The 14624-nt window shown below is 31.6% G+C and overlaps 5 protein-coding genes across 8 annotated transcripts; 3 read left to right on the top strand and 2 right to left on the bottom strand.

Moving 5' to 3' along the window:
* Window positions 1-110: 110 nt before the first annotated feature.
* Window positions 111-2453, top strand: Sting (transmembrane protein sting). The gene has a single exon (XM_029301388.2). It carries the CDS (start codon window positions 462-464, stop codon window positions 1590-1592), a length of 1131 nt encoding a protein of 376 aa, XP_029157221.1. The 5' UTR covers window positions 111-461; the 3' UTR covers window positions 1593-2453.
* Window positions 2161-6564, bottom strand: Thor (eukaryotic translation initiation factor 4E binding protein thor). Its single transcript, XM_029303000.2, has 4 exons — window positions 6382-6564; window positions 5988-6298; window positions 3127-3282; window positions 2161-2634 (listed from the first exon to the last, which is right to left on the bottom strand). The coding sequence occupies exons 2-4, from the start codon at window positions 6127-6129 to the stop codon at window positions 2585-2587; spliced, it is 348 nt and encodes a 115-aa protein (XP_029158833.1). The 5' UTR covers window positions 6130-6298; window positions 6382-6564; the 3' UTR covers window positions 2161-2584.
* Window positions 6565-7055: 491 nt separating this feature from the next.
* koko (cyclin Q) lies at window positions 7056-8585 on the top strand. Of its 2 annotated transcripts, none has more exons than XM_029302986.2 (6): window positions 7056-7269; window positions 7447-7580; window positions 7659-7756; window positions 7827-8045; window positions 8123-8353; window positions 8433-8585. In XM_029302986.2, the coding sequence occupies exons 1-6, from the start codon at window positions 7232-7234 to the stop codon at window positions 8526-8528; spliced, it is 816 nt and encodes a 271-aa protein (XP_029158819.1). In that variant the 5' UTR covers window positions 7056-7231; the 3' UTR covers window positions 8529-8585. The 2 variants fall into 2 exon arrangements, with proteins under 2 accessions (XP_029158819.1, XP_029158810.1); XM_029302977.2 differs by having other exon boundaries at window positions 7057-7305.
* Window positions 8586-8925: 340 nt separating this feature from the next.
* On the top strand, window positions 8926-13402 carry Arfip (ADP ribosylation factor interacting protein arfaptin). Of its 3 annotated transcripts, none has more exons than XM_029302950.2 (6): window positions 8926-9084; window positions 9677-9880; window positions 9957-10142; window positions 10229-10550; window positions 10635-10812; window positions 10891-13402. In XM_029302950.2, exons 2-6 carry the CDS (start codon window positions 9679-9681, stop codon window positions 11041-11043), a joined length of 1041 nt encoding a protein of 346 aa, XP_029158783.1. In that variant the 5' UTR covers window positions 8926-9084; window positions 9677-9678; the 3' UTR covers window positions 11044-13402. The 3 variants fall into 3 exon arrangements, with proteins under 3 accessions (XP_029158783.1, XP_029158799.1, XP_029158790.1); XM_029302966.2 differs by having other exon boundaries at window positions 8927-9084; window positions 9975-10142; XM_029302957.2 differs by lacking the exon at window positions 8926-9084 and adding an exon at window positions 9121-9410.
* Window positions 13403-13594: 192 nt separating this feature from the next.
* Window positions 13595-14463, bottom strand: LOC114931025 (mitochondrial import inner membrane translocase subunit Tim10 B). Its single transcript, XM_029302939.2, has 3 exons — window positions 14270-14463; window positions 14049-14144; window positions 13595-13964 (listed from the first exon to the last, which is right to left on the bottom strand). The coding sequence occupies exons 1-3, from the start codon at window positions 14291-14293 to the stop codon at window positions 13794-13796; spliced, it is 291 nt and encodes a 96-aa protein (XP_029158772.1). The 5' UTR covers window positions 14294-14463; the 3' UTR covers window positions 13595-13793.
* Window positions 14464-14624: the final 161 nt, after the last annotated feature.

The raw sequence follows: 14624 nt of genomic DNA, 5'->3' as shown, positions 1-14624 counted from the left end.
AAACAAAAATAATGAGATAATTTATAAAATGTCATATGTGCATGAACATTTAAAATTCCAAATCTAGTATTTCATTACTTACTTCTTTTATGTTTTATAAATAAATAATAATTTAAAACAAATGACATGGAAAACATTATACAAAGCATTGACGTTACAATCATGGGTTCAATTTTCGCGCGATAAACCTGAAAAAGTAAATAATACATAGATGGGCAAGTATACTTTTCTTTCCATCGTGTTCACACGGGACGTGAAGAAATGGACCAATTGAATTGCCCGATATCGAGGACGCCATATTGTACATTCTAGGCGCACGATTGGTTGATATTAATTTATGTATCTGATAAAATGCAAACCAAACATGTTTCTTATCTATTCCCCGAAGTTCTATCTTGCGCAAACAATTTCGCGCCTGTCCGCGCCTTTTCTCAGATTCGTTCAAAAACCCGTCAGCCGGCATGAGCTATCAAACGACGAGCGATTCAAAGCTATCTGTCAAAATGGAAATCGAAAGCTACTCATCGTCTGATTGTAAATTGGAGATTTATCTGCACAGTATTATCCTTGTCACCGTCTTCGCCATCCCCGTGATTTACAAAGAGAAGAAAGACGGTGCGATTTCGTCGTTGATCACGACGTGTTACACTATATCGATATTTCTCGTAATATTTGTATTTTGCGATGTAATACTGCGTCTGTTTCGAACGATAGTTTCGTTGACAAGTGCGAATTCGCAGTCCGGACAAGGAGTAAGTCATAACTTCGCCCTGAACACCGCGTCTACAATAGTAATCGTTATCAGCGTGCTATTTTTTCTCATTGTATCGACGATCATCGTTCCAGGATATCCGTTGAATCACGTATGGGACTTTAGTCCCTGCGTCAGCATCCCATCCATAATATTTTCCTTCTACTTGCTGAGGATAACGAATCTGGCCCAGTGGGAGAAGAGTCCACAGCTGGATCTTGATGCTATGAAGGGTCTGGATTATGGTACGGGTATGGCATACAGCTTCTATTATGGTTATTTGCGATTGGTCCTACCGAATGAAGGCACCACTGACAGCAAGAGCATTATTGACAGGATTGAAAATTTCGAGGACATGCACAATGTGACTTTCCCGGTGCACAAATTGTTCATCTTGATACCATCATCTGGGTATATTCCACCAAATTTAAAGGAGGCATCGGATCAATGGATGGAGAGTGTGCGTGAATTGGAAGAGGAAAACCGTGATCGAGCCGGTACGATAAAAAGAAAGTACCACAATAGTGCCTACAAGATATATTCGAATGGAAAAAACTCGAATGCTAATCCGATATATGTGGTGGTGGAAGGTGCGACACCGTTGCTAACATTTTATGAAGTACAAAAGCACAATCATCCAGAATCCACTGTATACAAACAATACATAAATGAGATTACTATGAAGTTTTATCAGAAACTACAAGAAATTTTGGAAAGTGAGCCAAATACAAGAAATTTGTGTGAATTAATTTATTACAATGATTACGATGCGAAAGGAACTAGAGTTAATGTTGCAAAGGTAATCTTAGAAAGAATATCTGAAATAACAAAGTCCACATAAGTTTTAAAAGTTGAGCATGTTTTTGTAATTTTTAAAATAAATTTTCTAAGATTGTTATATATATATATATAAATATATATAGAAGATATAATTAATAACTTATTTGTGATCACTTTTATGCTACATTTGAGCCAGAGATTATATTATATTGTCTGAGCAGAGAACTGACTTTTTATATATAACCCTTTTTAGTGTAGTGTCAAAGTGACCAAATTTGTTGCAAGTATATATGACAATGTTGAATAAAGTTACATAATTTAAAACTTATGTTAATTAATTTTTACTATTTTGACAAATATTAATCTTGCTTTTTTATATTTTTGCAACATTAATGAAATATATTGTAATTGCAAAGATTTAAGAGATATATTTATGTAATAATTTTCCTTTATAAACTAAGATTATAAAAGAGTTTAAGATTAATGCAGGAACATATATGACAATTTTTTTCGATATAATTTAAAAATATAAAAATTTAATTATAATTTTATCTTTTATTAATTTTTATATTTTACATAATTATGTTAAAGATATTTTGATAATGTATAAAAAATAATAAATCTGTGTATCTCTGTATAAAATTTGTCATTTATTCACAGATACAAGTTCTTAAGAAATAGATTACAGAACATCCCATCAGCATTTCTAAAAGGAAGACTTAACGATCGTTAAACAATCTGAAATGTTCATGTACAATTCGCGTTATGTACAATTAGCATCTCTAGATTCACGATCGAATTTTTTTATGCGTAATTATGTATTATATTGGACAAGAATTAGTATCGAGAATGAAATACATATATATAAGGCATTTGCTGCATTTGTCAAACATCTTATTTAAAAAATGTCAATTCTTAGTAAGGCCATTGGCAAAAGGCACAGTGTTAAAGCACGTTAGCCGTACTCTTGCACTTGTCATCCGAGTAAATTGACTCTCAAGTACAAATAAATTTTAAATCGTTGTAGTAAACAAAATTGGCAGATTATATTTATTACATATCCATTTCAAACTGTTCTGCAGATTCCTCGATCACTAAAACATCTGTAATATTATATAAATGTAAGAAAAAAATCTTTATTACATATAAAATTAATAAACATCGGATTATATGCAAATTGCATATTTGTTACTTTTTGCATATTCTACGGGAATATGCAATTATAATATTTTCAATTAATTAACATTAATTAGTCGAAAACAATTTGTTCATGTTATTAATACAACAAATATGCAATTTGTATATAATCTGAAGTTTAATTATTAATATAAAATAAACCATAATTTTAAGAAAAAATTAGTATTTAGCTTTAATGGAGATTAATTGAAAGTCCCTAACAAGACAAATTAAAATACATGTGAATATAATTTTATTTTCAAATAAATGGCTATTAATAAATAGCTTTCTATATGTATAAAATCGTCATTTATTTGAAAATAAAATTACTTAATCTTTTCTCGTATTTAATCGTCTTTTTTAAATTAAAAAATTTCAAAAATTGCGCAAAAATAGAATCGTAAATTTAAGCACTTTACCTTTATCGGAATTTTTGGCAGGATCCCTCGTGATAGCTGGTGTGCTGCCTTTTAGCAATTCTGACGGTATACTCAACGTGTTTCGCGGTGGTGTTCGTGATACCGGAGAGTTTCGCAAGTTCATCAAAAACGCGCGTTCATACACAATGCGAGTACCTGTGATGAGAAATCATAGTTATATTTGATTTTTTATAAGATCTTTCGGTTTTATAACAAGGAGGATTTTACAAGAACTTGTGATAAAGCTATTTTCTCAGGTAAATTTAATGATTAATTTTTCATTATATGGAAATATCCGTAAAAAATAATTTTATTAGAAGTAAAATATGTATAAATTAGAAATATATAACACAATTATGCAAGTTATAACAATATATAACACAATTTCATATTTATATTTGTTACTCGAAATCATAATATATTCATGATAAGAATTATCTGATAAAATTGCAACCCATCAATTATTAAAGATAAAGTCAATTTATCACATCCTTATTGTATAGTTTGTCATATGATATGATTAGGATTTGACAGAACAAAGGAGTTCCCCTAATACTCTTAATGCTTCAGAGTAATTTTATTTTCAGAAAACAAAAGTGGCGAATCAAATAGAAAAATAAAGCGATTTTTAAGAATACTTGATGCAGAAAAATAATGACACAGGAATAATACAATGGCCCGACAGTCATACGGAAAGCGCCGCATACAGGGTCTATTAATACAAATGTATTTCTGTACTAACACCTACCTAACTTGAAAGGAGTGCAAGGATCGACAAGATTGCCAAGATAAACATAATCGCAGAAAGTATGAAGATATAGTCGTGAAACAAAGTCAATCGCCTGTTATGTTTATTGAGATAATTTCTTTGTATAGGCCGTGTATCTTTTTAGTATAAAGTATTAGGTCTTTTATAATCAATGATTTAGTTTTATTTAAATAATTTCTTTTCTAATACGAGTCGAAATGCTTGCAATTTCTTAAAAATAAAACCACTAAAATATTTTGCAACATTTTTTAAAGACAGAATTTTTTTAAATTTATACTATATAAAAAAAAGGAATAATTAAGTATGGTATAAGATATATAGATCTTTTATAATCGATGACTTATTTTTATTCAAATAATTTCTGTTTCTAATGCCAGTTGAAACACACGTGCTTGTAGTTTCTCAAAAATAAAATTCTAATAAAATATTTTGCGCAAAATTGTTTAAAGACAGAAATTTTTAAAATTCATATATAAAAAAAAGAAAATCATATGTATATATAAGAAACAACCGAGCAATATATACGATTGCTAAAGCTCAGAAACAATAAGACAATTTCTATTAGACAGAGTTTCTAGGATAATAATGGCGCAAAATTAATTTAAAAAAATAATTAAGAACTTATGCAATTTTGCGGTTATTCGATAAGAATGCGAGCTCAGTTCCAAAGTAGACGATTGTATAAGAATTATTATTGTTTACATGTATGATGATAGATGTTGCGCGAAATTTATTTACACGTATGCTCATCAGGCGCGGAGAATACCACATGCCGCGCGTTTAAGCTAAAGTTATCGCGAAGGTCTAGCAGCGTTGTACACTTGTTTTTCAAAGCACCGTGACTTTTAGCTCGTCGCGCCGCGCCGGCGTCGCGCGGTGATAAATATTACGCGTCACCGATTACGCATCGGATGATGTTCGGTCGCGCACATTAATTCGGCCTTGGTCGTTTAGGCCCAGAAACGTTGTTGCAAGGCATGCGAGATGTCTAATATATCCACACATGACCTGGCTTATGGACGGAGTATTTTTATTTATAATGAATAAAATTTCCAGAAGAAAAAGACTCGAAATCTGTCGGAAAGAGCGTGGATTTTTTTATCATTTTATTTCTCTTTCCTAACAGAGAGAGAGACGAATGTATTCACGTTCCGGTTTGCCTTCTGCTCTCAAAGAAATATGAAATTTATCTACTAGTATAAAACTTTGCTATTTATATATAACGTTATCACGGATCAACTTTATCTATTTTTATCTATATATCTACATATATAAATTTTTTAAAGACGCAAATATTTCGAAAAATTTTCCATGCAGACAAAATATCGAACAAATCCCGAAACGTGCAATTATGTAATGTATGCTCGTTATCAAATCGAGAGTGTGTGCGTACGGGAGAAAGAGATAATCCCGCGTCGCGCCGGCTGACAACACGCGTAAATATGAATGGCCTTGACGCTTGCACGTGTTGTAAGTATTTGTTTATCGAGGTCGTACCGATTCGCTAAACGAAATATCGATATCTTCAAAAGTCGTCTCGACGTCTTCCCGTCTTCCGATACTGCGCGAAACGTCGCAGTAGGTTTATCTTTCTTTCGGTTTTTTTTTAGGCTTCATGTGTGTGCGATTCTAAGAAAGGCGAGAGAAATTCTCGCTTTTGCCAATATTGATTTTATCTGCCGATTGACACATCGCGACAGATGTTCATTAGGCTTCATCTCGTATTTGTCATTTCTTTGTCAAATATTTAAATTAAATTCGGAGATGAAAATAATAAAAAATTGTTTGTTGTAATTTGTCGTCCCTCTTGAAAATTCAAAATATATACTGTGTCAAGGAATTTTCTCGTATTCAAGAAATTTCTCGAATTCTCGAACTTATTCGAATCGAACGCGATTCGATGCTCATCTTAGCATGCGACAAAATACTTTGTCAAGCTATGTTGACTATTAGATAGAATAAAAAAAAAATCGAGATAAGGGGGTTCTCCCTTTGTCTCCTTCTACAGAAGTCCAAGTCTACGGTTTCAATGATAATTTCACAGAGGCGGAGTTGAAAAAAATAAAAAAAAAATATGAATAAATGCACTGACCTCCCGGTGTCGTGGAATAAAGGGTTCCTCCGGGAGTGGACGAATAATCCGTGGGCAGTTGATTAGGATCGTGGATGACGATCCTCTTAGACGGAATGCTCTGGCTCTGGGTAGCCTGTCTAGCGATGGGAGAGGCCGACATTTCGTATAATAGCGTCTTTCTTTCTCTCTCTCTTAGTTTTTCCTCCGAGTTCCGGAGCGGATCGTCTCGCGTTTTATCACGTCCGGCGAGAACAAAGGCGAGATCAGCGACGTCTCCAAATTGACCCCCTCGGACTGGATGGTTGTTTATTACAGATAAGCGGCACCCGCTGCGCAGTTACGTGGAAGGAGAGAAGAAATATATGAGAACGTGCAAATTACGCGTAATTAATTAATCGGGGAGGATAAATACCGTATTCGGGATCGTCCGGATCCTTATGTGCGCCGATTTTATTGCGCGTCCTTCGGTCAACACTGAGAATCGAATTCGCGATAATTTATCGCCTGTGGACTCAGCGTGACATAACCTAGAAAATGGACTGCGAAAAACGCGTAGACCCGTACCTCGTGCAAAGTGCCGCAAAACTCGAGAAGCCAGTGTCCGCTTATATTGCATTCCCACTTCCTCCGAGGTACCATGGAGGGGATGACAGGGTGATCAACTTCGTGAAAATAAATTCACCTGAGACGAGCGAGCTAGGGGAACCAGCTGTCAATCGCGCGCATGCGCGGAAGAAGAGGAGAAAGAGAGAAAGAGAATCGTATCTGATTGGTCGATTTCTCTGTGCGAGTTTCCAATTAGATGACACTTCTAGTGTCCAGATTGCCAAGTGGAACGTAGCCAGTTGTATATATATTGATAATTTAATTTTTTTTAATTTTTATAATTAATTTTAATAAATTAATTTTAGTAAACTTTATTTTAATTAATTTTAATTAATTTTAATAACTTTATAAGTCTTGCAATTAATAATTTAAAAAAATTTTTTTTTTTTGTTATTTTGTTTTATTTTGATTGTTTTATATTAAATATGCAAATAAATTTTAGTGTTTATTCAAAAGGAGAGCAAATGCTTAATTTTTTTACTGATTCCAAGGAGGGGAGGACAAATCAAATGTATCCTTTTGCCTCCCTTCTAGAGACGCCTATGTTTATAATAGCGCGAGTGATGCTCGAGATATTTCGTTAAAGAAAGATACATTTTTATACATAATTTATATTACAATTTATAAATAAGTTTTGTTTGAAGTGTGATTTTGAGATGAATCCTTCAGAGCCGAGCAGTACCGAAACTCTCAGGTACAATGAGTTCACATTGGACGATTCTGAGACAAGGTTATATGCCGGTTTATACTTGACAGATCAAAATATTACGCGCTTTTTTGTTTATGATATTAACATTGATCTGTTACTAATTTCACAGAAAGTTTGCATGTCATAAACGACATCGTTAGTTACATATCCTTTTTTTTTCAGTTCTAAGATGAAGGATGTAATCGACGTTCTCGCAATGCAACGCGAAAAGAGGAATACATTGCAAAAAAGTATTACAATTGATTATTCCAAATCCAACGACAGTTTTACAGTTTCACGATTTATCTTTGAGTGTGGTATGTTGTAACTTTGCTATCTTATAGACTTTATTGTGATATTTATGAATTAAAGGATGATACAAAATTTCTTTATAGGTTTGAAATTAGAAACTCACTCGTTGACAATAGCTACTGCTGCAACGTTATATCATAGATTCATAAAAGAAGCAACACTGCAAGGATATGATAATTATGTAAGAATAATGATTATAATATAAATGATATTAATAAGTGTTTAATAAATGTGATAACTCTGTTTCTTAGTTAATAGCTTCTACTTGTCTTTATCTGGCTGGAAAAATGAAGGACGATACATTAAAGATAAGAGACATAATGAATGTATCTTACAACACGCTTCATAGAGGATCTCAGCCATTAGATCTTGGAGATCAATATTGGAGTATGAGAGATGCGATTGTTCAAGCTGAACTTTTAATCATGAGAATGCTTAAATTTCAAGTTATACCTGTACATCCACACAAAGTACAAGCATTATCAATTGCATAATATTAAATATATGTGATATATAAACAGTTTATCATGTAATTTTATCATTACAGTACATGCTTCACTATCTGAGGACTCTACAAGCCTGGTTTGGTGAAGAGGAATGGTCCAAGTATCCAGTTGCCAAAACTAGTATGGCATTGCTACAAGACTTTCATCATTCTCCAGCTATTCTCGATTATCCACCGAGTTTAATAGCTATAGCTTGTATTAATTTGTCATTACAAATTTATGGAGTAGTTGTACCTTTGATGGACGAGTGTGATCAACAACCATGGTTCAATGTAAGTATTTGTTGTGTAGTGTCCTATTAATTTACATCTGCGATAGTTACTGATTTGTGTGAATTGTTTCATACAACAGGTTTTCTCTAAAGACTTAGCAAGGGATAAGCTATGGGAAATTATGGAGAAAGTTATGGCAGCATATGACGAAGAACCTGAAACAAGGGATAACTGAAAAGTACGAATTTGTATATTGTCAAAATAATAAAACATTTATCTCTCTTGAAAATTATCGCAGTCGTCATTGTAAAGGTTTTTTTAATTTCCTTCTTTCAAGTGGTGTGATTATTTCTGGCTTTTTATTTTATTTTTATTTTTCTTGTAGTCAAGTTTTTCTTTCATCTTTACTTTCTTGTTCTAAATATAATATTAAATGTAAATAATAACATTTTGTGTCAGAGAATTTCTAGGAATTCCTATCGACAACCATTCATTTTATATGAGCGTTTAGCTGACAGTTCATAATACGGACAAGATGACACTTCAGTATACAGACATCGATTGTACGTACCGCCAGGTGTACGTGCACATATACATACGCACGTGTACGTATATAAAATACCTTGTGTAGGTTCGGTACATGTAGCGCCACCTAGTTTGACACATACATCGCTCTCTTTTCATGAAACGTCGTAAAGATAAAAATCGCAACCGTCAAGTGTTTCGATTTACATATTACATATGTAACAGCACGGTAGAAGGCAACACACGGACGTCGATCTTTTAGCGTAGTAAGTATAATAATTTGTGGAGAAGGTGTTTTTTTCGCGACGCAAATCTGGTTCATCGTTTTGAAAAACAAGCGTTCAGTGACGTTTCTCTTCGAAGCTCTTTTTTTACATGGCTCCGCGGCGTGAATTTTCTATTATGATATGACAAGTGGAAGATTTATGTGTGCGAAAGAGACGTCGTTTTATGGTGATCTCGGTTGCTCGCTAATTGTTCCGCACGAATAATAATAGTTTCTACATCTTCACGTACAGTGCATCTACGGTGACGATCGAATGTCGCGAGTGTTAATTATATATCTATTACATTCTCCGTCCAATTGTTAATTGTAAGTATCTCTTATACGCGGAGTGTGCCAAAAGTATTAGTTCTTTGCGGAAAAGTATACGACATTTTCAGCCAACAATTTTTTACGCTTTCTAAAAAGTGTTTAATACATTTCCAATTTAACAGAATATATTATACAAATGTGTCTTACAATTAAAAGAATGAATAATCATGTACACATCTAATTGTCTTTAAAAACTTATATTTCGAAAGAAAAGTTATCTTCTTAAGAAGAGTACATGAAATCAGTAGTGTATCTTATTACAGGAATGTCCCAAATTACGGTTACATCAAGTGGGATGGAACGCAGCATACATGAAATGTTAAAGGATGCGCCTTCCTTGAATGAGAGCGACAGCGCTGTACATACTGGGACTCCTCCACCTCATGTACCAAACAATTGTAGCAGCGATGGTCACCCGAGGCCAGCCACTATAAACTTGAGTTTAGGAAGTCCTACAAATCAGACTTGTACATACATTAAGTGCTTTCTTGCATGTTTATCAGTGAATGAAGATTTCAGAGATTTTAAAATCGGAGCAAAAAGATGTCTGTATTTTTCCAGCGGTTGCAGTTTCCCCTAGTACACCTGTTCAAAATGGTGATACGCAAACTATGCGCACTACCCAAAGCAAAATTGAGAGTTTAAAGAATTGGAGTATCTCCACATACAAATGCACCAAACAGTTAATGTACGAAAGATTAGGGAAAACGTCCCGTACTGTAGATTTTGGTGAGTCTGTCATTAAGAAAGCAATTTCAATAGATTATTTTTAGTGCTATTTGCAAAATATAAACACGTCTATTTTTATATTCTAGAACTTGAGACGCAGATTGAATTGCTCAGAGATACTCAGAGAAAATATTGCAATGTTCTGCGATTATCACGAGCTTTGGCATCACACTTTCATCACGTTGTTCAGACGCAACACGCCCTCGGAGAGGCGTTTTCTGAATTAGCACAAAAATCGCCTGAACTTCAAGAAGAGTTTCTATATAATTCGGAAACGCAAAGAAATTTAACAAAAAATGGCGAAACACTTCTAGGGGCCTTAAATTTCTTCGTTTCCTCTGTGAATACCTTGTGTAATAAAACGATCGAGGATACACTGCTTACAGTGAGACAATACGAAACTGCAAGGTATGCAAATTTTATTATATATGTATATTTTTAATATTTTATCCTGGTTTTCTGCTATATTATTATAACATGTTAATTATATAGGATAGAATATGATGCATATAGAACAGATCTAGAGGCTCTTGTGCAAGCTACAAAATCAGATGGTAGTAATGCAGCAAGATTAGAAGAAGCACAGGCTAATTATGAAGGGCACAAACAGAATTTCGAAAAATTACGTTCAGATGTTTCTATCAAATTGAAGTTTTTAGACGAAAACCGGGTACGTTCTCTTAATTCTTTTAAATCTCTTTTATAAATTAATTGATTCTAATATTTTAATAATAAAATATTATTTCAGATTAAAGTGATGCACAAACAATTGCTGTTATTCCATAATGCTATATCTGCATACTTTTCGGGGAATCAAACCGCATTGGAGGCAACTCTTAAACAATTCAACATCAAGGTGAAATCACCAAATTCCACCTTACCCTCATGGTTGGAACAGTAGTTGAATTAGAATGAACACCCCTCATCCTGCCGCGAAGGATGTGACTGTACAAGTGCGTTCGTCCATCGAGGTACCCTGTTGCGAAACACAGAAAGTAAAGGTAGAACAGTTATCAAAAACCACTCGACAATTCGCTGGTACGTATTGAAAGCTGCCGTTTAGTCTGATAATTTAAATAATGTAGAGTGAAAAAAATTGCGAGATTTATGGTGTGTATAAACAGACTGAATCCCCAAAAGTTACTGTGTAATATTTTGATCATTACATATTGATTATTATATACTACAATATATATAATACCTTTTTGGCATACACATCATGTATCATAAAAGTAATAATTCTTTTAAGAAAATTGCAAATTGTAGAAGAATTTCAAAACTTGTCCAACAATGTCTCGACAATTAAGTTCTGACGCTTAAACATTTAAAGAGGCAATAGATTTAATTTTTATATTTCTCTTATAAAGGAAATGTAAATTTCCCCTCAATGTAAATACGTAACATGACGTAATATGATAAATGGAGCCTTCTATTTTACAGTATATTAGTGATATTAATTGCTTGTTTATATCATATTTTACACACGCATGTAGTTTAATAATATGTCCACTATCTTAAAAGACAAATCTTTAAACTATACAAATCATGTATTATTTCATAAAAGTTTCAGCTTTAAGGCGATAATACTGTTGAACTTACACTTATTTTATATGCATAATAATATAATTACTTAAATTATTATAAGTTATTAATTTGTTGAAGCAAGAAAATGATTGGATGTGAACTGAAAATTTCAGTAGAATATAAGGAGCTTGCATTAATTGCATGAAACATGTAATTTTAATATCAAAATACTTTTTGTGGCATCACATTTACTATATAATTATTATACTTTGGTTATATTATCAAAAACCAGAAGTATTATATCTGTGACTTATATATATATATAATAAAATAAATTACAGATCTGAATAATATACATATATTAACTGATTTGATAAAGTTATTTTCTAAAAAATTACATATCTAATTTATTCTTCAAGTTTTTAAAACTTATAATGCATGTAATTCTAAATTACAAATGTTTATATAATAAATATTTCTAATCTTTTCTCTGAATGAATAGTGAGGATTTTATTATGATCAGAAATGTATATTAATTACTTTTTATTAAATAAAAAATTTTGGTAAAGTTATCATTTATGTAAAATAAAAATAAATCTTTCTGGTTTTCTTATAAATAAATTATGACAAGTACCACAAAGATATAAATATCATAACAATGCATTTATAATAGTATATATGATTTTGGAAGAAAATTGAATTTCTTTTGAAAAATTTCCATATAAAATTTCTATAAAAAATTTATATTATTTTCAAAATTCAACTTTTTTTAAGCAAAATATGCAAAAGAGAGCTAGTCATTTTCTTACTTAAGTCTCTAAAAATTATTTATAAAAAGTAAACTATAATTTTGTATTAAAATAAATTTAATTATGCTTGCGCTTGTATTTTATAGTGGACACATAATGTGCAATGCTACATACATACATCACACACACATACATATATACAAACAATTTGTAGTTTCCAAACTTGGAAACTTGAAATATTTTGTAGCAAAAAGTGATGGCACTTTTCTAACAATGATCATTTATTACTTGTCATGATAGTGATTACCATTGCAACTAGCTGCAGTTAATGAACAAATAAAAAAAATTAGCTAATAGAGTGATATAATATTAAAAAGGTGTTATATATGCTACGAGATTGCGAAGATGACTCTTCCAATGTGTACATGATATTTAGTAAATTTCACATGTGTGTATGGTGAATGTATACGAAAAGTAAAGGTGTATAAGATGTCAACAGTCTTGGAGAATCTGCAGGTTTCTTATACATTTCACGCTTGCATCTGTTATCCAGAGAATGATAGCGCGATAATATGGCATATATATATATATATGAAATATATATATATATTTCATAACTCTGGCCTTCAGTGTGTACAACTGCTATATTCATATCTGTATATATTCTTTATGTATTATGTGAAGACTTAAAACCTGTAATACCTTCTCTCTTCTAGTTTATAACATTTTGTTACACAGCAAAGATGCATTCCAGGATATAATTAAAATTAGATAAATGCTTTATCTGCTAAGATCTGATCTTTTTTTAATTATCGCTAAATAACAAAATTGTTAATTTTTAGTAAATTAAGTATATATAATTCTTAAATAATTTATTATTTATAAAATATATAATAGCTGAAAAATTATGTTCCTAACTATGATGTTATCGTGTGTGTATATTATGTGTATACAAATCTCTTAACAATAAATGAATGCTTATACTTGCTTTCTTCTTTTATATCTCTTATAAAATGTATTTATATTATAAAAATATTCAAGGCAAGATTAATCAACACCTATTATATATATGAATCTATCAAGTAGATTAACTTATACAATAATTGACAAAAGAGAAACTTGTGGGCAGAGTGATCACATATGAAGAATTTCTTGTTTAAATAACTATATACAAATGAATAAGGTATACAGGAGGAAATACATATACATAGAATGTAGTTTCTCCTGAATTTGTTTATATATACATATGTAAAATGTTTTAAAATATTACTTTATACATATATTTATATGTACTCGATAAAACTTTATAATCTATTATGAAGCTAATTGAAACATACTTGAAGACTGTTAAATATATCACAAATAATTGATACCAGCATCATTGTGGATTTTGTTCCACTTGCTGATTTTGTGCTTCTAATGCTGCTTGAGTCGAGTTTACTTCTTCCATTCTTCTACGTACCATTATAGGCTGTACCTCCACAAATATCTCCATTATTTTATGATTTGCGTGAATGTATTTCTGCGCACAATTATTTATGCAAAGATCCTGCAATTTCAGGGATAAATATTAAATATATATTTATCTCCAGTAATGTAATATAATATCATTAACAATTGTAAAAATACTTACTTCATCAGAGGTGATTTCTCGACTGAGGAAAGTATTTGCACATTTTTTGAAACACGTCTCGGATATTTGATTGTAGAGGACAAGAAAGTCTTTCAACTACTGAAAACAGATTTACTGAAAATTGATGTCGCTATTTTTTGATATTATAATAAAATAATTGTATTATACGAGAACAGTGTATTATGGTTATATCTGATTGATTCATAATTAAACTTAAGTACATTTCTTAACTGTAACGTATCCATGTAAACAGTTGTATATTTTCGACACTTTAGGACTATATTATTTTCCTAGAGAGTGATATTCTATAACTTTGCTATGAAATATTATTTCGATAATATTTCTCGAAAAGCAACGTGAGAACGGTTTCCACGCGGAGTTTCCCGTTCGTGAAATTATATACATGTGCGTGTGAATGACGTAAAAATACATACCAACAATTGATAAATCACGTGATTCAAACGAATCTATATTATCGATTTATTTTTAAATCACAGAAATTTGAATTTAAAGAATTGGCAAAATAATAGGAATAAAATATAATCAATTGAGAGCTATTACCTATAATTATACTAA

Source organism: Nylanderia fulva, unplaced genomic scaffold, assembly GCF_048542155.1.
Source record: "Nylanderia fulva isolate GAGA-0341 unplaced genomic scaffold, ASM4854215v1 Scaffold38, whole genome shotgun sequence".
NCBI lineage: Eukaryota > Metazoa > Arthropoda > Insecta > Hymenoptera > Formicidae > Nylanderia > Nylanderia fulva.
This window is presented reverse-complemented; position numbering and strand designations above follow the sequence as displayed.